This window comes from Mustela erminea, chromosome 7, assembly GCF_009829155.1.
Source record: "Mustela erminea isolate mMusErm1 chromosome 7, mMusErm1.Pri, whole genome shotgun sequence".
In the NCBI taxonomy this organism is placed as follows: Eukaryota; Metazoa; Chordata; class Mammalia; order Carnivora; family Mustelidae; genus Mustela; species Mustela erminea.
In genome coordinates, this window is record NC_045620.1 from 61,668,522 (window position 1) to 61,690,418 (window position 21,897).

The 21,897-nt window shown below is 39.3% G+C and overlaps 2 protein-coding genes and 1 pseudogene across 3 annotated transcripts in view; 2 read left to right on the forward strand and 1 right to left on the reverse strand.

Moving 5' to 3' along the window:
* The window catches only part of EIF5B (eukaryotic translation initiation factor 5B), an 80,128-nt gene extending 77,560 nt beyond the window's left edge, over nucleotides 1-2,568 (reverse strand). The window contains 1 exon segment of the mRNA XM_032351830.1: nucleotides 2,089-2,568. Within this exon segment, the coding sequence (XP_032207721.1) occupies nucleotides 2,089-2,132 (44 nt within the window). The 5' untranslated portion in view covers nucleotides 2,133-2,568.
* A 1,202-nt stretch (nucleotides 2,569-3,770) lies between these two features.
* On the forward strand, nucleotides 3,771-17,150 carry TXNDC9 (thioredoxin domain containing 9). 2 transcript variants are annotated; one of them, XM_032351839.1, is made up of 6 exons: nucleotides 3,771-3,923; nucleotides 4,341-4,465; nucleotides 6,487-6,705; nucleotides 10,222-10,340; nucleotides 13,882-14,136; nucleotides 16,417-17,150. In XM_032351839.1, exons 3-6 carry the CDS (start codon nucleotides 6,517-6,519, stop codon nucleotides 16,532-16,534), a joined length of 681 nt encoding a protein of 226 aa, XP_032207730.1. In that variant the 5' UTR covers nucleotides 3,771-3,923; nucleotides 4,341-4,465; nucleotides 6,487-6,516; the 3' UTR covers nucleotides 16,535-17,150. The 2 variants fall into 2 exon arrangements, with proteins under 2 accessions (XP_032207730.1, XP_032207729.1); XM_032351838.1 differs by lacking the exon at nucleotides 4,341-4,465 and having other exon boundaries at nucleotides 3,772-3,923.
* A 2,176-nt stretch (nucleotides 17,151-19,326) lies between these two features.
* On the forward strand, nucleotides 19,327-21,730 carry LOC116595456 (annotated as a pseudogene).
* Nucleotides 21,731-21,897: the final 167 nt, after the last annotated feature.

The window sequence follows — 21,897 nt, forward strand, 5'->3', positions numbered from 1 at the left end:
AGTTAAAATAAGGATTAAAAAAAGGAAGTAAGGATTAAAACGATCAAGTATTTTTTGCTCTTTCCAACCTGAAAAGCGACTCAATTCCCTATATCTTGGTAACTAATTAGCAGCTGCTCATTTCTCACCCCGTTCTACCTGGCCAGAAAACATGTTCAGCTTAACATAGCTTGCAAGGCAAGGGGTGGTGGGATGAACGCACAATCTTTAAAGTGGAGATCTTTATACAAGAGAATAAAACCAGACAAGTATCTCATTTTACAAAAACAAGAATATTAGTCCTAAAATACAGCTCTTTCTAGACTTTCTTCCTAGTGTATATTTTTGTTTCTTTTTAAAATATACAAAATATGCCTGAAAAAAACTGTATTTAAATATAAAGAAGGTCAAAGCAAACTAATTCCCAAGTAGTGGAACTTCCCTGCTACCCTCCTCACCCCCAAAATATCCTCCTTGTTCTCCTTCCCTCCAAAATATTTTACGAGGAATGCCAAAGTAAGAAAGCCAAGCCGTTCAAGTCAAAGGTGGACCTCTGCAAAACCCTGGAATTTCTTAGACATTATTGAAAGGCATTCAAGCAAAGGAGTCCATGAAGCATTTGAAAATAAACAAAACTTGACATTGGCATATGAGAAAATAAATATTTCGATTACATTGATACCATGTTCGCTTCAAAACAAGCCAAAATATAAGAGCACAAATTAGTCTGATGAGGTTAAAAAAAAAAACAAAAAAAAAAACCAGTAGTAGCATTCTTTCTATACTACCAAACCAATCACTTAACAGGCTCCAGTGTTTACACTTTTCATCACTCACCAGAATCTTCATGAATCAGTAAGAAACACTCTCTTCTATAAATAAACAAGAATAAATATCTCCCCTCTGAATAGCTTTATTCCATTATGAAAGAGCTTACAAAGCAAAAGATGTAAGGAAAAGAATAGCATATAGATGTATTTCTTTTTAAACTAAAGAACATGACTTCTGCAATCCTGAACCAAACCAAGAAAAAAAAATTTTTTTTAAATAAGACAATGAAATTAGAAAAATGAGTGGATACTCAATAATATTTAAGACACCCTTAATATTCCTTAGGCTTGATGATAACTGCAGTTGCTTTTCTCAAGTGTTTATCTTTCTTAATCACCTGAATGATTAACACATGAAAACTGATGTGGCTTTGAAATATCTCAGCAGGTGGATGGAACAGGAATGGTCATGTGATAGCCATGGTTGAAACGGCTAATCTGTATACGAAGCTTTATTATACTCCTCTTTCTGTACACGGTTTAAATAAAAATGTATCCTATGCGTCAAAACATCCTGTCAAAAGCAGGTAAACTTTTGTCCCACTAAATCACCCAGAAGTCTGCTTATTTTCTCTCATTTACCTGGTCTGACTAACAAGTTCTAGTCTGCAAACCAATTAACTTCTTCCACTAGATCCGCCTCTGAAATACAAGGCTCACCCTGGTGTCTTTTAATTCCGCTCATCACTGATGAGTGTCAGGTGAGCAAACAATCCAGGAATTATAATTAGTAATCTTATTTTAACATTAAAACCTGATACCCATTTTCAGTCAAAATGATCAGAGGTTGTTAGTTTGGGGGCTTTTGTTGCTGCTGTCTTGTTTTTTAATTTACCTTTATTTTACATTTACCTTTATCTAACTTTTAATTTACCTTAGTCTCCTAGTATTGAACCAAGTTTGGTGAACAGATGTTCACTCTCAGGGAGTAAACTTTAAATGAGAAGAGTAAAAGGTCTCAATCGAATGGGACACAAAGAAATGGTGCAAAAATTTCGGGGTACGTAACTCTACATACACCTTTACACTCCCTCCCCCCAAAAGCCTTTTAAGAGGTTAGAAAGGAGAGACCCTGGTTGGTTGGTTTTGTCTCCTCCTCCTCCTTTCTTAGGGGGAGGTGCTAAAAAGCAAAGAAATCGCCAGAAGACGGGCCGGAAGAAGGAAAGCGAAAAGCACGAAGTATGGACAACCAGACCTTAAATAATTGGAAACTGTAACCAAATTAAATGAGGTTAAAAGGGTGTTACCTAGTAAACACCTTCCTGTTGCTCCAACTCACCTGAGCGGCTCAGAGTTAAGAAACCTAGCTGTAGGTACACTCATATTCGAACTCCCCTCTCTTCACGTACTCATAGGTACAAAGGCACAAAAAGAACTCTTCCTGAACCTTGCCAACAGAAGTGCCGCAAAAACAACTCTCACGCTGGCCGGAGCCACGCTGACCAGGCGTCCCCGGCCCAGCGAAGCCACCCGAGTCCCTCCCCACGGGGCAGGGAACCCCCAAACCACTGCCCCGCTCCTCAGGCAGGACACCCCTCTTTCCAGGCCGGGCGAGAGGTAGCGGAGGGACGGAGCCTCCACTGGAAGAACCCGCTCACCGCCGAGGCCCTCTGCGCCCGCCCGGAACTGGGGTCTTGGCCTCGTGCCGCCCATTCTGGACCCAGGCCCGGAGCCCCGTGGTGCCTGGCGCGAGCCTCGCCCCCGGGCCACCCCGCGCGGGAGGAACCCGCGCGAACCACTGAGCTGCGCCGGACGCCGCCGTGTGGACCCGGTCACTGGCTACCTGTCTTCGCTCTTGTTTTTCTGCTTCTTCCCCATCGTGTGTCAGCGGCGCTCGTAGCCCCAGCCCCTCTATTCGGTCTCTCACAGACCCACTGTCCCCCAGCCGACTTTGGTCTCTCTTCGGCTTGGCTCCCCTCGCACTGCCGCCTCTCGCACCCGGCTCTCCACAGACCCGCGCACTGGGACAGGGCACATATGGTGTGAGCTCTCAGTGCGCAAGCGCATCGCCTCGCCGCCTCGGCGTGGGGACGCAGGGCGCGGCTCATCGAGAGCTGCGCTTTGGGTAGAGCGTCTCCAGTTGACCCGCCAGGCAGGCGGGAGCCTGAGCGCCCCCTTTCCGCAAGCGTCTGCCGCGCACGAATAACAGCCGGTGTCCTGGTTCTAGAACCCTGAGACAAACAATGAAGCTGAAAATTCCCTATGTCAGCTCCATCTCTGAGGGGAACACAAACTTGGAGTTCTGGAGCTCCCCTCAGAAGTAAGCCTTGGGCTTTCCTTCCATCTCTGTATCTTTGTATTCTCAGCCGCACGCAGTTCAGTAACGAAACACAATGAACCAGTATAGGCGCTCCAGGTAATAAATCTAGGACAAATTGGGACTCTCAGTAACGTCCTTTAATTATAAAGTCTGTTCAGTCACTAAAAAATAATTACCATGAACAAGGACACACCCATTAATTCCCCGAAATAGAAATTAACCTTTACATTCAAAGTGAGAGCAAGATCTAAGAATTTGTGTTATGGAAGTACAAAAGGAACCGACTTACTAGGGTGGTAAACATGTTTAATATCCGGATCTGGACGGTGATACTACGGGTGTTAAGTATGTAAAAACTAATCATGCTGTGGAAGTTATACCTCAACTTAAAATTAAAAAAAAAAAAAAGTGTTCATTCAACACGACAGAAGCGAAGTTGGAGTGTCACTCCGGAGCAAGATTGTAGCTCTCTCTCTTCTGATGTGACATTGTGAGTACTGAGGCTCCCAGCCTAGCGAAGTCCAACACGGCCAGACCGAGCACTGATAAACTACAGCCTCCAGAATACTTTGCTCCCTCCCCCGTGGACGGTTTACCCAGAGGTGGCTAAGAATCGGAAATCTTGGGGCGGAGGATAGGAGCTACGCACGCGCAGAAGCGCTCACCGTACGCACGCCCTCCTCCCCCGCCCCACTTCTCGGGCGTCGCTGCTTCTATCGCGTGAGGGCTGCAGCCAAAGCGGAGGCGGAAGTGACGGCCGGTTCGCAGCCACCGGCAGCAGCTGCGAGGGTCAAGCCAGAGTGGACTGCCTTTCTGGAGCAGTTCCTCATTCTCAGGTGTCACCGAGAGCTCAGGTGAGGCAGAGGATGGTGTGAAAAAACCGGCCGCCGCCTCCCAGTGCTGATGGACACTTCACTCAACATCCGGCCAGGGCGGGGGAGGGGCGCGGCCCAGACGTCGGTGTCAGTGAGGCGGAGGCGGCTTCGGCGCATGCGCCTTGGGAGGTGTTGAAGATCGGCTGCCTGTACTCTGACTTGGTTTGTCCCAGTGGGCTCAGGGAATGGCCAGGATGCTTTTCGGAAGGTGTCTCGGGTGCAGTTAAGGTGTTTTGGAGGGTGCATGTAAGGGAGTCAAGGAAGCGGTTAGGTAATTTGAGGACAAGCCCCTTCCCACTGTTGCGGATGAACTGTAAAAAGGAAGGATCGGGTTTGTGGTTTGAAGAATGAAAAGTTACCGGGATCGCTACACCATCTCCTTTCCCCTTTGTGAAGGCGGTGACCACCATCACCTGTCCCCAGAACAGCTTTTGGTATTCGCTTCTGTTCCCGGTTATCCCAGAATTAAATTCTGAGTTCATCTCATAAAACTCCAGGGATCAGCATCCGCTCCATTTCTGGTAAGAACAGGTTCTGACATGTAAGTCAGTGCCTTAATAACCAGTTTTCTGCCTCATCCGGCTCCAACCCTAAGGGAAACAGCCTCACTGACATTTTTCTTTGGAGATAGGAAGCGTGAAATTACTTTACTATATTTGAAATATAATTCATTGAAAATGTATAGCATTTTCATCTTAAGGATAATGTGAACAGAAAGTAGGCACATGTTCCTTCACAAAAATTTTTAAAGGTTTTTATTTAAGAGAGAGAGTGGTGTGTGTGTGTGTGTGTGTGTGTGTGTGTGTGTGTGTGTGCACGCGCGTGCAGGAGTGGGGGCAGAGGGAGAAGCAAGCTCCCGGCTAAGCAAGGAGCTGGAGATGTGGGACTGGATCCCGGGACTCTGAGATCATGACCTGAGCCACTCAGGCCTCCCCAAATTAACAAATATTTTTTGAGCACTTGCTGTGTTCCATTCACTGCTACCTCTGGGGATACAAAGATGAAATCATTGCCTTCAACTGCTTTTCCTGTGAAAGAAACAAAACAAAACAAAAGTGAAGTTTGCAAGAAGACGACTTCTTTTCAGTTCGGTAGTTGTAGAGGGTTTGTGTGAGTCAGGCTGGGTGTCAGAGACCCACTCACTGTGGGTCAGTGAGTTCACAGTTTATTAAGATTTTTTTTTTTTTAAGGTTCTTCAGTGGTATTTGCAACTGTGTCATAGTTAATTGAAATGCAACATCTTCCTGCTTTCATAAGCAAATTATAAATTATATTTCTGTAGTAATAACCCAGAGGTACACATAAAATTTCCATCTGATTGTTGTTAATAGAAAATACTACATTTTATGACATGTGTTATTGAGATAGAGCTTCCTTTCCTATCTGAATTAGATTCTGTTTTTAAACTACTCTATGTTACATAAAGGAGTGATGGGAAAATCAGTATTTTTAACATTTGGAGTGATACTGTTTTACATCAAAGAACACTGTCAGTAGATCCATACCAGTATCAATCTTAGTAACATCATAGATTTTGTTAGGTCATAGAGAACAGCAGTGGAAATTAAAATTTGGGGAATACCAGGCACTGTTCTTTACATAAATTGTAAAGTACTTTCTCGGGAGTTAGTCATTTAGGTAGAAACCTTGAAAAATGGGTTTTTGGCTGAACTCTGTTCTGTATTGAAGAAAAGTTTGTTTTGTAGGTGTATGTGTAAAATCTCTCTACAGTTAACTTCACTATTCAGTAATTTCTGCTTTATTTCTCTTCTGGTTTAAGAAAAGTAGCACTGTTAATATATGGCATTAGGTAGAACTCCAACTACCCATTTCTTTCTGGTCTTAAAGACTTGTCTTAAAAAAAAAAAAAAGACTTGTCTTTGCTTTATTGTAATGAAACACAAACTAAGTCGGAAGCACCTAAACTATGCTTTAAGTAATCTTTTGAGTGGTGTGACTATAACCTGTGGAAAATTCAATTTTAAAACATTTCAGTAAGAGGCATCCGAGTGGCTCAGTCAGTTTCCAGGTGGCTTAGTCGGTTTCTTGATTTCAACTCAGGTCATGATCTCAGAGTGTTGCAGTCTAGCCGCGCCTCAGGCTTCTCGATGAGTGTGGAGCCTGCTTAAAATTCTCCCTCTCCTGCTCCTCCCCTTCCCTTTCTGTCCCTCTCTAAAAAGAATAAAACATTTAGGGGTGCCTGGGTGGCTCAGTCTTTGGGGTTTGGCTTCGGCTCCAGTCATGATCCCAGGGCCTGGGATTAGGCCCCACATAGGGCTCCCTGCTCAGTGGGAAGCCTTGTTCTCCCTCTCCCCCTCCCCCTGCTTGTGTTCCTTCTCTCGCTGTCTCCATCAAATAAATAAATAAAATCTTAAAAAAAAAAAAACATTTAAATAAAAATTCTCATAGGTAACATGAAATTCTTTATTGTCACCAGAACATTTTGTGTAGTACAAATTATATATTTGTTAGAATTTTTGTAAAGGAGAGAAAACTTTACTTGTTTTTTTTTCCCCCCCAACTTTACAAACATTCTCCCTAGCACCAAGGCTGAGCTATACCATTTAGAAGAATGGAAGCTAATGCATCTGTTGACATGTTTTCAAAAGTCCTGGAAAATCAGTTGCTTCAGACTACGAAACTAGTAGAAGAACATTTGGATTCTGAAATTCAGAAACTGGATCAGATGGATGAAGATGAATTGGAACGCCTCAAAGAAAAGAGACTTGAGGCACTAAGGAAAGCTCAACAGCAGAAACAAGTAACCTCTCTGCCCTGCTTTCTGAAATTACTTTAACAGTATGCTCCTAACAACTTATATATACATGTGCTGAAGTAGTTGTATTTCAGTCCTTATTTTTAGCGTTGTTTTTGTTTTTTACTACAGAGCATTATAACTGTTAAAAATTTGCTGGGAAAAAAATTAGTTTTAAAGACATTAAAAATTAGCATGCTCAGTATGTTAATCCACAGGCAAGTAAAAGAAACACTGTGCCCAAGATCATTTTTTGAGCTCAGATTTTTTGCTTGAGGAGGAGCCTATGAAGAGCACCGGGAGTCAGTGGTTTCCCTTTTAAGTAATTTTAAAGCCAGTTATAATTTAGCTCTGATCAGTGCAAGTGAGGTGAGAGCTGTAAAGCAGTCTACACAGAAGAAATTATTTCAGGCATTTCCATTGTAACAATTACATGGCTTATTTATTCAAAGGAATGCATGCTGGGTCACAAAGAAGGGTGGTCACAGCTCTATCCTTATTGGTCTTCTAGAGTGTGGAACAGCCTCATACACTCTAATCAAAACCAGTTGGCTTAAATTTTTTAAATTTAATTTTGATTAAAAATGTTTTCATTGCTTTTTGTCAGATTGAAATAGATTATTACCAATTCTGGTTCCTCTCAGTTGGCTGTGAATAAAACATGCGCTTTTAACTTTTCCAAAGAAATAGGGAGTTTTGTTTGTGCTGCTGTAGCATCTCTTTGATAATGTTTATACTCTCAGTGTTTATAAGAATTGCTACAAAAAGGAAAGAATGTTTTGTAATGTGACTGAGTTTCTATTTTTATAGCTTGAGTTTTCTAAAATAGGGTGTGTGAGTGTAGTGTGGTTTTGAAGCCAGGAGACTTTTTTTATTATAATGCTAATAATTATCTAAGGTAATATAAGAGGAGATTCTGCTACAAACTCCTATTTCACAATCACAGTTAAGTAACACTACTAATTGCTAATAGTTCAACTAAAAAAAGTAATAACCAGGATCTTTTTGTAGAAAGACTAAATCTACCTGATTTGCAGTAAGCAACATACATGATGGCTTAAATGAAACTGTCAGCAGTTAAAAACAATAGTCTGAATATTTATCATTAAAAACCTAAGTCCTATAGCCTTTAGGGACTTTTTTTAAATTACTATGCAAATCAATTTAAAATTAATTTACCGTAGAATAATGGAGAGGGTCTTATTTTACAGTTTTCACTGCATTGTAATAGATCTTTTTTATTAAAATGCTTTTTAAGGAAGTAGACAAGAAGCTTTAATGATATATACTCTTTTTGAGAGAGTACTATAGATTGCGTAGTAATTTTGATTTACTGATCTGTATAGGTATCAGGAAATGAGTATGTGCAGTGACATAAGCACTTAATAGACCTATTTGAATCAATATGCCTCAGTCACCGGAGTACTCTCTTCTTGTTACAGCAGCTAGCGACATAGGACTTAAGTAGTAAGCAGTAGGACAGGTGAGAAATAAGAAGAGCCCATCCAAAGTCTTGGGTGATAGCCACTAAGCGAGAGCTAGGTGCTGCCCAGCTGCCAGGCCTTGGGTAGGCTTAGCCTGCACTGTGATCTCTACCCATCCTCCTTGATTCCATTCAGCAGATGCCCTGCAGAGCACCAACTCTGAAAGAAACTGTACTAAGAGCACGGGGTATGCTGAGTGTCTTGGGAGAGATGCCATGTGTTGGAGGTTCAGAGTAAGATTGCCTCCCTCTTAGGAACTTGGAAAGGCTCAGGTCTTCCACCTGTTGGTTAAACATATGAGAATTAAAGAGCTTTTTAAAAAGCAAACACTCTTTTAAGGGCAGTGCTATTGGTGAGTCAAGAAAAGGCATGAAGTGGTGCATGGGTGGCTCAGTGGGTTAAGCCTCTGCCTTCGGCTCAGGTCATGATCTCAGGTCCTGGGATTGAGCCCCGCATTGGGCTCTCTGCTCGGCGTGGGGCCTGCTTCCCCCATCTCTCTCTGCCTGCCTCTCTGCCTCCTTGTGATGTCTGCCTGTCAAATAAATAAATATAAAAAAAAAAAAAAGAAAGAAAAGACATGAAATGTTAACCTGCCATTAAGGAGTTGTACTTGAGAGTTTAAGTTGTTCACAGATGTTTGACCAGAGAAATGTCACATAGGGAGAAACACCAGGGCTTCCTGTGAGTGTCAGCTCAGCATAAGACAATGTGAAATGGATACCAGAACTATTAACAGTCTGTGTTAGCTTAAGTCCAGAGGAAGAAAGGAGATGGCACTCTTGCCCCTTTCTCAGTAGGCTACTTCTGGAGGGCCGCATTCAGACTTCTGCCACTTTTTAAAAGGATAAGGAGGAATTAGTCTCTGTTCAGAGGAGGATAATTAGAAAGTAAGATATGTAGAGATCATTTCATATGAGAAACAGCCAAAAGAAAATGAAGGGAGAGAGGTAGAGAAGATAGGATATTGGAAGGACTGATGTGTGAAAGACATTAGAACTTTTCTCTCTAACCTTAGGTCCATAGACCTAAGTGGTCCATAGATCCACAGACCAAATTTACAGATCTTTTGCAGTTCAGTGTGAGAAAATCTTTCAAACAGTTAGAGAGTATACATGCAATTGCTTTTTAAGCACCTGTGCCAGACACTATCATGTTGATAGTCTTACTTTTTTTACAACTCAGTGAGATGGTTGCTTCGTGATTTCCACTTTATAAATGAAGAAATGGAGACTCAGAAAGGTTATTAGAATTCTTAGCCTAATAAGTGGTAGAACAATTATTCAAGCCCATGCCTTTTGTCTGTAAGCCCAATGTTCCTTTTTACTAAAACCAGCTGCCTGAAAAAGGAAGCAAGCTTCCAGTGGAGATGATGAACCTTTCCTGTAGCAGGAAGCTTGAGAAACTGAAAAGTCTGTCAGGCATGATTGATGAGGGTTGATACACTGGGTTAAGAAGTTGGATAAGATGACAGATGGGATCTGTATTATTTCTGGACATTATGTGGGATCTGTATTGTTTCTGGACATCATGTGATTTTTTTCTTCCTAGGATACCCCCCCTTGGTGGCCAGTATAGAAGTGGGTCCTGCCTCTGAGCAAACTGGACTTGAGCTGCAGAGAGCTGCAGGAACCACCCCTCCCCTTGCCCTCCCTACAAAGACCAAGTAGCTTTATCTCATGAGCATTGTTTTTCAGAGCTTGGCATTAACTTGGACTTAATGCTTCTGATTTTAGTAGTTTGGGTATAGAGAAATTAAATGGATATTTACATTTTAAGTCTCTGAAGTCTAAATTTTTATTTTTGAAGTTCTGAGAAAATGTTTGTGAAGGTACCAAGAAAGATGATTGTCTTAAACACAAACTGTGCTGAAAGATAGTCCCTGCCCACAGGTTGATGTCTGCACTAAGAGGAATTGATTTCTCTACACGATAAAATCAGCTTCGTTACAGAATATTATAGCAATTTAGACACAAAATAAATGTAAGGTGGTACTGAAAGATATTTCAAGTTTATAATATTTCCCTTTTCTCCAAATTAGGAGTGGCTTTCAAAAGGACATGGGGAATACAGAGAAATCCCTAGTGAGAGAGACTTTTTTCAAGAAGTCAAGGAGAGTAAAAAAGTGGTTTGCCATTTCTACAGAGACACCACATTCAGGTAACTTTGTTTACATCAGTGACTTGTTTAAAAATGAAGAGATCTTTGAGTAGAGGTACACTAACATAATAGGGAAATTAAAAAATTGGAACTATTTCTAAATTGTTTCTTCGTATTTATGTAAATGTCTCTGTTAAAGTTAAACAATTGTTATATTGAAGATTAACTTAACAACCCATTGTACATAAAAATGTTTAAATGAACATTATTGAAAATCAAGATTATTTCCGTAGAACTGGCTATTTTCTGAATTGTATTTTCACGAGGTAACTTTAAAAACATGTAAGAGGTGTACACGTAAAAATTTGTTTTTGTCAATACAAGAATTATTTCTCCCTTTTCTGGTACTGGTATGGTATAAGCGCAGTGTTGGGAGTGGGGCCAACACCAGCTTTGAATTCACTCACTCCTTCTCAGCCAGCAACTCGTGGGGAGACAGTGGTTTGAGCAAACCTTTCACTAGAAGCATCACTGGGCGTGCCAGGCTTGGCTGGAAGGAGAGGAAAGTGATTTCTTCTGGACAACCCAGCTCTGTAAGCCTCTCTACAGAGGCAGAGTCCTTGTAAAATGAAAATACCCCTAGAAAAGGTCATATCTTAAGTCTTTCTTTTAACCCCCAAATGTGATTAGTTGCCATCTTTTAAAAATTAAGAGATACAATTTTTTTTAGAAGTCCAGATTTCAGATGTTGTAAGAAATCAAATAACTTAGTAACAGACCTAGAATTCAGTAGAAAGGCAGTTTGCTAATGCTGAATAGCAGCCACCTCCCTCAGACAGACACACACTCCAGTGTAGAGTCTCCGTCATTCATTGCTGTCTCAGCCTTGCCCTCTTCCCGCATTTCCATAGTCTGCTCGGCCCTTGTCTTAAACTCACCACCCAATAACTTCATTATTAATTAACGTCTTTCAGGGATTGATTGCCTGGGACGTACTGATTAAGGTAATAAAAATGAAAGAAAATGTTGAGTTGGTAAAAACTCCTATAAGGGAAAGTATGGGAAGGGATTAGGAAAGAAAGGGTATTGGGGCACCTGGGTGGCTCAGTGGGTAAGCCTCTGCCTTCAACTCACGTCATGGTCTCAGGGTCCTGGGATTGAGCCCTGCATCAGGCTCTCTGCTTGAAGCACAGAGCCTGCTTCCCACCCCCGCCCCCGTCTGCCTCTCTGCCTGCTTGTGATCTCTCTCTGAAATAAAAAAGTAAAATAAATAAAAATAAATAAGTAAAATTTAAAAAAAAAGAAAAGAAAGAAAGGGTATCAGAGAAGCCCTCTGTCACTGTGGTACTCTGTCCTCTCCAATTGGCACACATTTCTCAAGTTGCCCACCTCTGACATACATGATGAGGTAGTATATTAATATCATTTTAGTCTCTAAGGTTGATATCATTTAATGTTTATTAGATGTTTTTGCCCACTAGATTGTTTTGTGAAAACAGAGTTTGCCTATATTGTGGTTCACCATTCTCCCAAGTTTTTACCCCTAGAGCAGCAATGGCTGACACATAGTAGGTGCTCAGTAAATATATCTGAATGTTCCATAAACAGTGCAATACCAGGAGTACTTACTTTCAAGCAAAAATGAAAAATCAAGAGATACCTGGCAGGCTCAGCCAGTAAAACATCTGACTTTTGATCTCGGGGTCTTAGAGAGATGTTGGATATAGAGATTGCTTAAAAAATAGAAAAAAAAAATCATTAGAAAATTTTAGATCTAGTAGATATCAGAGTTCTGGGTACATAGTAGACTGGAAACTTCATGTATAAAATCCTGGAACATTGATGTGACCCTTTGAGGTAGTTATGTAGGTATAATTCCAAAGCTTCATGCATGGAGACCAAGACTTGGGAGAGATTAAGTGACTCACCTAATGTCACTCATCTACTAAATGACAGAAGAGGATTTGAACCCAGGATTTAAGCCTGCTGCTTCTGGATTTTTTTTTTAAGTGAATTAACAAATGGTACAGTCATAGATTTACCTAAAATAGGTTCCATATAACTCTAGTAAAACCATGGAGTTGACTTACCTACGAGTCTTCGAGAAAATACTTCGCATATAATGGTTCATTTATCATTTGTTTTGAGCTTCATTCAGGAACCATTTATTAACTTGTTCTCTCCAACTATTTTTCACTACACTCTCATTGCTATACTACATGGGTGATATATGAAAAGATGCATTCAAAGGTAGAGTGATGAGGCATCAAGGTTACCAGGAACTTGGTGGACCCAGTCCTAATTCAGGAATAACTTTACACCAGGAAGTATGCAGAAAGCCTACTAGTAATTTTGAAACATTTGATGTCTTCATCATCTAAAGCAGTAGTTATCTAACTTTATGGGGCATGAGAATCACCTGTGTGTTTGCCAGCTCCACTTGCAGAGAATTTTAGATCATATATTTTAAAAGCTGACTTTAATGAACACTATGATTAAGAACTACTCAAAAAGGGCGCCTGGGTGGCTCAGTGGGTTAAGCCGCTGCCTTCGGCTCAGTCATGATCTCAGGGTCCTGGGATCGAGTCCCGCATTGGGCTCTCTGCTCAGCAGGGAGCCTGCTTCCTCCTCTCTCTCTCTCTGCCTGCCTCTCTGCCTACTTGTGATTTCTCTCTGTCAAATAAATAAAATCTTTAAAAAAAAAAAAACTACTCAAAAAAGATTATTACAGTAGTCTGTTTCAGGAACACTAAAGTATCAACCAGTTTAAAATACATTTTAATTTTCAGAAAATGTCATTTCCATTTTTCTTTTCAATAGAAAGTGCCTTAATAAAAGTTACTATTGGTATTTTTCATTTCTTTAGAACCATATAACCACATTTATACCCTTTACCCTGTGCTTTTTTTTTTTTTTTAAAGATTTTTTATTTTATTTATTTGAGAGAGTGAGAGAGAGAGCATGAGAGGGGAGAAGGTCAGAGGGAGAAGCAGACTCCCCATGGAGCTGGGAGCCCGATGCGGGACTCGATCCTGGGACTCCGGGATCATGACCTGAGCCGAAGGCAGTCGCTTAACCAACTGAGCCACCCAGGCGCCCCTACCCTCTGCTTCTTAATGATAGTTGCAGTTAGAAGAATTCCTTCTTGGTGTCACCGTTCAGTCTTAATGACTTCCAAATATGGCACTGTGTGTACACTTCTAATCCTGAAAATCCTCTTCTGAGTTCTATCAAGTCAGATTTGTCACCCTTCAAGCTCTGTGTATGAGACACTAGGAAACATGCCTAAGAGAAGTGACAGTTTTTTGTTCTTACCATGAACAAGACAACTTCATGAACCACTTGTGACTGAAAGGGTGTATTTAGTATTTTGTTTTTTATAAGTATCATTAAGGCATATATGACTTTCTGGAATACTGGATGATTTTTCTGCCTCTCGTCAGTTAACCTATGAAATAAAATAAGGTCATCTGACACAAGCTGGCTGTCAAATTATGAGACTCAAGCAGAAAAACTATAAAATTAGATGTACTCTAACGATATTTATTTTTAATATGAAAAATCTGTTTTAGCTTTTGATTTTCTATGTTTTTATTTACAGGTGTAAAATATTAGACCGACATTTGGTGATACTGTCTAAGAAACATCTTGAGACCAAATTTCTGAAGCTGAATGTGGAAAAGGCACCTTTCCTTTGTGAGAGACTGCGTATCAAAGTCATTCCCACACTAGCACTGGTAAAAGATGGAAAAACACAAGATTATGTTGTTGGATTTACTGACTTAGGAAATACAGATGACTTCACCACAGAAACTTTAGAATGGAGGCTGGGTTGTTCTGATATTCTCAATTACAGGTAATTTTTAGCAAAACAACTGATTTTAATTCCATATCCAGTTGATATTTTTAGAGAAGTTTTTTTTTATGTTAACATTCATTTTATGGAGCTAAGTAAGGTCTTCTGGGTTAGATGTAGAAAATGTTTCACAAATGAAAACACATTTCTTAAAATGTACATTATTAGCATGATCTAACAACAAAATCAGAGTTACAGATAAAATTGAGTCTTGGAGTACACCTAACTATGCGAAAGTTTTCATCCTAACAGATCCTATTGAATCTAGTTTTCTGTTAGTCTGAAAACCCCAAATGACACTTTGGAATTGACTCTTCCCTGATTTAAACCAGGTTACTCAAATTGATAATGACTTACTTTTGAACATCAGATTTTTTAACTAGCTATTCCTGTCTTGTAGAATATGATAAAATGTATAATCTCATTTCTGTGATCAGCTTAAATTATTCTGGAGACAGTCTCAATTTGAAAACAGTCTAAAATCCAACTTCCATTTTTCATTAATCTCCTTGTCCACTTCGCCAAATGGTTTATCTGATTCCACAAATCAGAACCTGTCATTCTGCCTTCTGTGCCTGTTTTTGACTTGGAAAATTAACAGATAAAATTATACAATTATCATTCTATAGTCATAGTGCTATTCAGTAAGTAGAAAGTTCTCTTTTCCCTGTTCCTTTTTCTCTGAATCTTCCCCTACACATGCCTAAATTATGCATACATTATAGAAATTGACTTTGGAGTTTTAGGTTTTAGTTTCTTAATAACAAAATACTAATATTTATTAAATGTATTTTGAAATTATTTCAAGCTTTAAACAAGTTGAAAAGTAGTACAGAGAATTCTCATCTATCTTTTGCCTGTGTCTCTCAATTTTAAGCATTTTACATTTGCTTTATCATTCTTTTTCTGAATATACACTTTCTTTTCAAAACCATTTGAGTGGAAGTTGAAGATGTATTGTCCCTTTGCTCCTGAATATTTCCTTGTGTATTTTCTAACATTGAGGGGTTTTTCTTGTGTAACCTTAGTGCAGTTATTAAGACAGGAAATGTTAGGTAGTTTACAGATCTTATTCAAATTCTGCGACTGTCCCAATAAGATCCTGCATACTAAACTGTTTCATATAGTTACTATGTGTTTTAGTTTGCATTCATCTGTGACAACTTGTCTTATTTTTCAATATGTGGACATTTTTGAAGAATACAACCTAGTTATTTTGTAGAGCACCCCTCAGTTTGGATTTGTCTAACATTTCAAGTTTAGGTTTGGACTTTGCATTTTCTCATGGGTACATGATAGAAGTGACACTGTATTCTTCTCGGCGTAGCACACCAGGAAGTAAAGAATGTTTTGTCTCATTTCTGGTGGTGGATAACTGAGCACTGGTTAACAGGTTGTCTACCAAGCCAAATAGTGATTTAAGAAGAACTTTTCCATATCCCTCATAATTTACTTTTTCATTTATTCATATTAGAATGGGCAGTAGCTTATTTTACCCAGTGGGTTATAGGTGGTTACTTATATTATTTGTTTTGAAGCCCAAATTGCCCCATATTTGGCCAGTGAGATCCCCTTTCATGCAGGCTTCTATGTCCTTTTTACTTGTCCCCACAATTTCTTTCTGGTGCAAGTAAGTCTTAGAGGGACTCTCCCAAGAATGGACTATTTACCCAAGGCACTGTGGTTCCTCTCAGTGGCAAATGATATTTCATAACCAGAATCTAAGTGCCAGGAATCTTCCTAAATAACCTTTGAAAGAAGAAAATGTCTCAATTATTTCTCAAGCATTATTGAAAAATTTCATACCAATTCCAGGTTAATGATAATGAATTCCACGAGTTTTATTGATGTTTTTTTAAACATTAAAAGATGTGATACAGTATCATACCAGCCATAATAAGCTGTAAAAAAATAGATCATTTTGCTGTATCATTCTTATAGTGAAGAAGATCTAATCCAAGTTCAGCATCTCCAAAACAGATGGAAAAACTTTTCTTTCTGTGCTTTTCGCTTATATCTAGTAAATTTGCATACATCTAGTGAAATGTTAGTAATTAATGATAAGAGAAAATAAAACATTGATCAAAAACATTTAGTAATACAAAATAGGGTTTAAAACTCTTAACCGTCAATATGAATAATATATGTCTTCCTTGACACCAGCATTTTAAAGAAAACTTTACTCCATAGGTTAGGAAGAAAAGAGATTTTTGTGCAGGTTAGCATACCAACTGTACTATCATAAAGAATAAATGCTTTTCAAATTTGCTTTATTTTTAGTGGAAATTTAATGGAGCCACCATTTCAGAGCCAAAAGAAATTTGGAACAAACTTCACAAAGCTGGAAAAGAAAACTATCCGAGGGAAGAAATACGATTCAGACTCTGATGATGATTAGAAATTAGTTATAATTCTTTGTAAATTGTCTTTTTATTTCTGCTTACTTCAGAATTAGATGTGTTTTCTAAATCCCATTGGTTTTGATACATTGGTCATCTAATGGTCATGTTCTAGAGTTTTGTACAGTTTCATCACATTGAAAGACATTTTCAATATTTTCTGTGTGGCACTCATGTTTAAGTTGAGGAAAACTTATGAGTTCTTAAATTATCCAGCAAGGTCTGGATTCTCTATTTTTGAGATTGATTTTATCACAATATGATTCTTATGTCTTTATATCATTCACAATTGTGTTTTTAATCTACTGGATTGGAAATAGGAATTCAGCAAACTATTCCAGGACTAATTCTTACACAGCGTTATTTACTTTATACAACAGGCTAAACAGCATTTACTGGTGTAACAGACTCACTTGTAAATGAATTATAAACACTCCTTACTTCTGGAATATATTTAACTATTAAAGAACTGCCTATTTATTCTGTAGGCTGTGTGTTGATGATGAATCAACTGACGGCAGCAGAAAGCTTTTTCAGGTTTTGAGCATACTGCCTATTTAAAGGGTTCTGATTGCTTATATTTTAAAACATGCATTAAAAAATAATCAGGAAGGATCACCTGGGTGGCTTAGTTGGTTAGGTGTCTGAGTCTTGATTTTGGCTCAGGTCATGCTATCAGGGTCCTGGGATGGAGCCCTATGTCAGCCTCTGCGATCAGTAAGGAATCTGCTTAAGATCCTCTCCCTCCATGCCCTTCCCTCCCTCATACTCTCTCTCTCAAAAATAATCAGGAAACACAATTGGAGTGGCAACATGATCTGCAGACTCCCAAGTGACAACAACCATAACTGGTAAATACATGTATATTTTTTACTTAAAGTCTTGGGAATTGTCATAAAAGCATACAGCAAATAAAAACATTTATTACAGAAACATTTATTCAAGAAAAGACTAAAACTTGGTAAGAATAGTAAGTCTCTTTGGTATTTGAGCCACACCATTTCTCCCCCTAGCTCCCAATTTCAGCCCACAGTTTCTCCTTAGGATGAGCAGACTGCTAGCATTTCTCATTCTACCTGCCCCCTCCACGCAAGCTCTATGTCACAGAGCTCTATTTCAGGTAACAGTAGCAAAGAGGACTGGACCTTCCTTCCTCTACCCAGCCCCCACTTAAAGCACTGAAGATCTAGCCCAGGAATGGCAGACCAAGATGACTGTTTTCTGATCGCTATTGCACCAGCTTATGAGTGGAGGTTCCATGCAAGGAAAGGCAAACAAGACCAGGAGCTGTCACACACTGCTCTGTTTATAGACCACTGCTCTATTTATCACTCCTAGAAAAGCAGGCTACTCTCCCCATCCCCAACTCTGAGACAGTAAGCAGACTGTAAACAGCTTCCATAGCATCCTCTAAGTTAAAGCCTAAGGGTGCTGCCATAGACAAAGGAAATTTAGAGTGGGAGTAGAGACAGACGAAGAGACTGGTGACTCTGTGATAGCAACAGGCAAAAGGGAAACCAGTGATAATCCTAACAGAGAATGAAAGGCAACTAAGAGTAGTCCTAGGTCTAGAACAAGCCTCAAAGAGACTATAAGGGCTGAATTTAATTGGCTCAACTGTGTAGCCATTTGCACCCAAGTGCCCAAAATAATAGGCCCACCAACAATTAGTGGCTGTTAATTACAGTGTGGTAACAGTGGAGGCAAACTAGAACCCTTAAGAGGAGATTGGAGAAAGGAACCTAAATGCCTTTCTAAAACTGTCCTTGGGGTTGGAGGGAGGATTCCGAGTGACTGCACATTCTCAGGCTGTGCTCTCTCCAGAGGAGCATCAGATGCTGTACAGTGCAGGGTAAATGGACTTGGAGAGTCCAGCTGAGTCACTAAAAAGCCTTGGGAAGAGAAGTGGATGAGTCTCCAGAGCTGCTGTATTATCTAAACTATCCAATTTTAAACAAAAAGCTCCAATATCTGTGGAGAAGCAGAGTAAAGTGTGTCCCAGAACCAAGGGGATTTCAAAACAGTAAAAAGAAACTGCCTCTGAGTGGACCCAGATGTTCGAAGCACAAAAACCTTCCAAGAAGCTCTCATAAGTATATTTTTTAAAAAACTAAACCCATGCTAAGGTAAAGGTATGATATTTCATAAATAGAAAACAAAGTATTTTAGAAGAATCAAATGATGCAGATAATAACAGCCTGAAGAGCAGGAGAAAAGAGAGTGAAAAATAACTGAGAGAAATATGAATCACCAACATATGTGTAATGGGAATTCCCAAGAGAGAAGAAAGAAAATACACATAAAAATAGTTTGAAGATTTCTTAATGCTTAAAAATCCCAAATCTGGTGGAAAACATTAATCTGAGAAAAATCAGTAAATTCTTAACAGAAAGTAGACCATTCGGTCTACACCCACATACATGTCAGATTAAAAATACTGAAAAACAGAGATCTTGAAGACAAAAAACCACTAGGTACAAGAAAACTCCATTAATGATTGATTTATCAGAAACAGACCAGAAGACAGTGGGATGATAACATGCAGAGTGCTGGAAAGGAAAAAACCATCCATCAAGAATCTTCTAACAGGGCGCCTGGGTGGCTCAGTGGGTTAGGCCGCTGCCTTCGGCTCAGGTCATGATCTCAGAGTCCTGGGATCGAGTCCCACATCAGGCTCCCTGCTCAGCAGAGAGCCTGCTTCCCTCTCTCTCTCTCTGCCTGCCTCTCCACCTACTTGTGATTTCTCTCTGTCAAATAAATAAATAAAATCTTTAAAAAAAAAAAAAAGAATCTTCTAACAAAACTATCCTTCAGAAATGAAGGCAAAGTGAGGACATTCTCAGATTTTAAGAATTAATTCCTAGGAAACCGATCTTACAAGAAATAGTGAATTTTTTCAATCTGTAAGGAAGTGAGACCACGCAGTAATTCAAATATCCATGAAAAAAAGTGCTGAAGAAGGTAACTGTAGGAAATTACAAGAGGCATTGTAATGACCTATTCTTCCCTCAGCTGACTTAAAAAGCAATACTACAAAACTATATAATTGTGTTATCTATAACGTAGAAATGTATATTTGTGACACCATAAAGCAGGTGGTGGAAGCAAAACTGTATTTCAATAATGAATCCACAGGAAGAAATGAGAACATGAAATGGTAAAAAAAAAAGTTAATATAAAAAACTATAAATAAGCAGGCAGTAGGAGGATGTAGCTCCAGGTCAGGCCTGGGGGTGTCCAAGCCATTGCAAAGCGAGAGGAGTGGCCAGAGCTGCTTGAATATCTACGTTTCACTTTCTGTGCTTATCCAAAGTTCTAATTCATCATGGGTAATCTATCACCAGAAGAAATTCAACTAAGAGTCCACCCACTCATCCAGTTACGGATGAGTTTCTGGAAGGTACAAGGAAAATACTGGGCTTAGCCTTAATTCTCAGGATGCAGGAATCAAGACTGTCACTATGCTGGATGAACAAGGGGAGCAACTAAACTACATAGAAGAAGGCCTGGACCAAATAAAGACATGAGAGAGACACAGAAGACTTTAACAGAACCCAGTAAGTGCTGTGGCCTTTGCGTCTGCCCGTGTAATAGGACAAAGAACTTTGAGTCTGGTAAGGCCTGCAAGGCAACATGGGGAGATGGTGGAGACAGCTCTCCTAGCAATGTTTATCTATGCAGCCAGACCAAGTGACAAATGGTCAGCTTCAACCAACCACTGGAGCAGCTAGCAGTGGATACATTAAATGTATAACCAACGATGCCAGAGAAAATGAGATGGAAGAGAACCAATTCAAGTGGACAGTATCCTAGGAAACCTAAAAGACTTGGTCCTGGACATGGGCAATGAGATTGAGGCTCAAAATCGACAAATAGACTGGCTCACAGAAAAGGCTGACACCAACCAAGATCATACCGATGTTGCCAATGCCTGAGCAAAGAAACTCATTGACCATTAAAGCTGCTGCTGTACTTCTTTATCATGTATTCGCTTCTCTAGCTCCTCCTTCAAAGTCATTACCTTTTGAGAGTTGGACATTTGGGTGCCATGCTCTTCTCAATCAGGAGATAATGTGCAAGAAGGGCCAAGAGTACAGATGCCCTATTGCTTTTTTATGTTTGCTTTCCCTTGAGGGTACACTGCTGCTCAGCCTTCCTTTTAGTGTTTGTTTTTTCTTGGTTCATAATCTTAGATTGGTTTTTGTACATCATGTATTGTGTTACTTTTCATCCTCCTCATTTACTCTAGCAGGTTCTTTTGCTTTGAAGATTTAGACGCATTGCCAAAGACAGCCATGAAGAAAGAAGCTGGAGGCAGGGGGAGTGCAAGGAGGAGAGAGAGGCAAGAGATAAGGGGTTGTTACCTCAGTGAAACCTGTAGGCCCCAAAGCAAAAGTTGTATAGCCACAGTAAAGCTCTAGTTGGGTTTAATTTTTAATTTAAGTTGCAGTTACTGCCAATTTAGGCTAATACTTGGTTTCATAGCTCTTATACACAATATTTTTGTTATACATCACAACTTGGCAACCTCTGCTCCAGAAAAATAGAATGACTTTTCTCAAAGTGGGCTCAGTTTCTGAACATTTGGTGATTTGCGTATGTACAAAGACAGTGATCCCATTTCATACTGCACCATACAGGAACACTTTGTATAAATGAATGACTTTTTACTTTCACATTATTAGTAGTATCATGGTCCCATTACATGCCTCTTAATCTTGTACATAATGTATGTGTAACAGAATTTCTAAAGGAGGGTTTAAATTTTTTTGGAAAAGTTTGACAAAGTGTATTATGTGAATTCAGATTTACCTCAATGTCGAGAATCACGTTTAGATAGGATATAAGAAACTTGTTTTGATCTCAGGTAGAAAAACAGATTGCTTTGAGTTTTTTGTATATTTAGACTTTTAAAAAGCTAGAATTTATTCTGCTTAACTAAAAGTGATTTGGAAAATTGTGCCTTTGGTTTAATTATTGATGATTGCACTATCATTCAGTTAGACTTATGGATTGAATAATGTCCAGGATCACATTTATTTAGATCCAACAGTGTTATAAGAATCTGATTGGTATTTGTCACCTTTATTTAAGAACTAGTGTCTGCATATTTCACAGGTATTAATGTGCATTGGTTTGACCAATAACCACTGCTTGATCTTTAAAATTAAATTTTATAACTAAAAAAGAAAAAACTACATATAACTTGTTCTTTCAACTATTTTGAAACAAAATTATGAAAATTATTGCAATGTACTGATCCATTTTTAACATATAAAGATGCAACATATTTAACAAAAAAAACCTTTATAGGAGTAACATTTCTATATTTCACTAGAATTAAATTACTATAAAGCTAAAG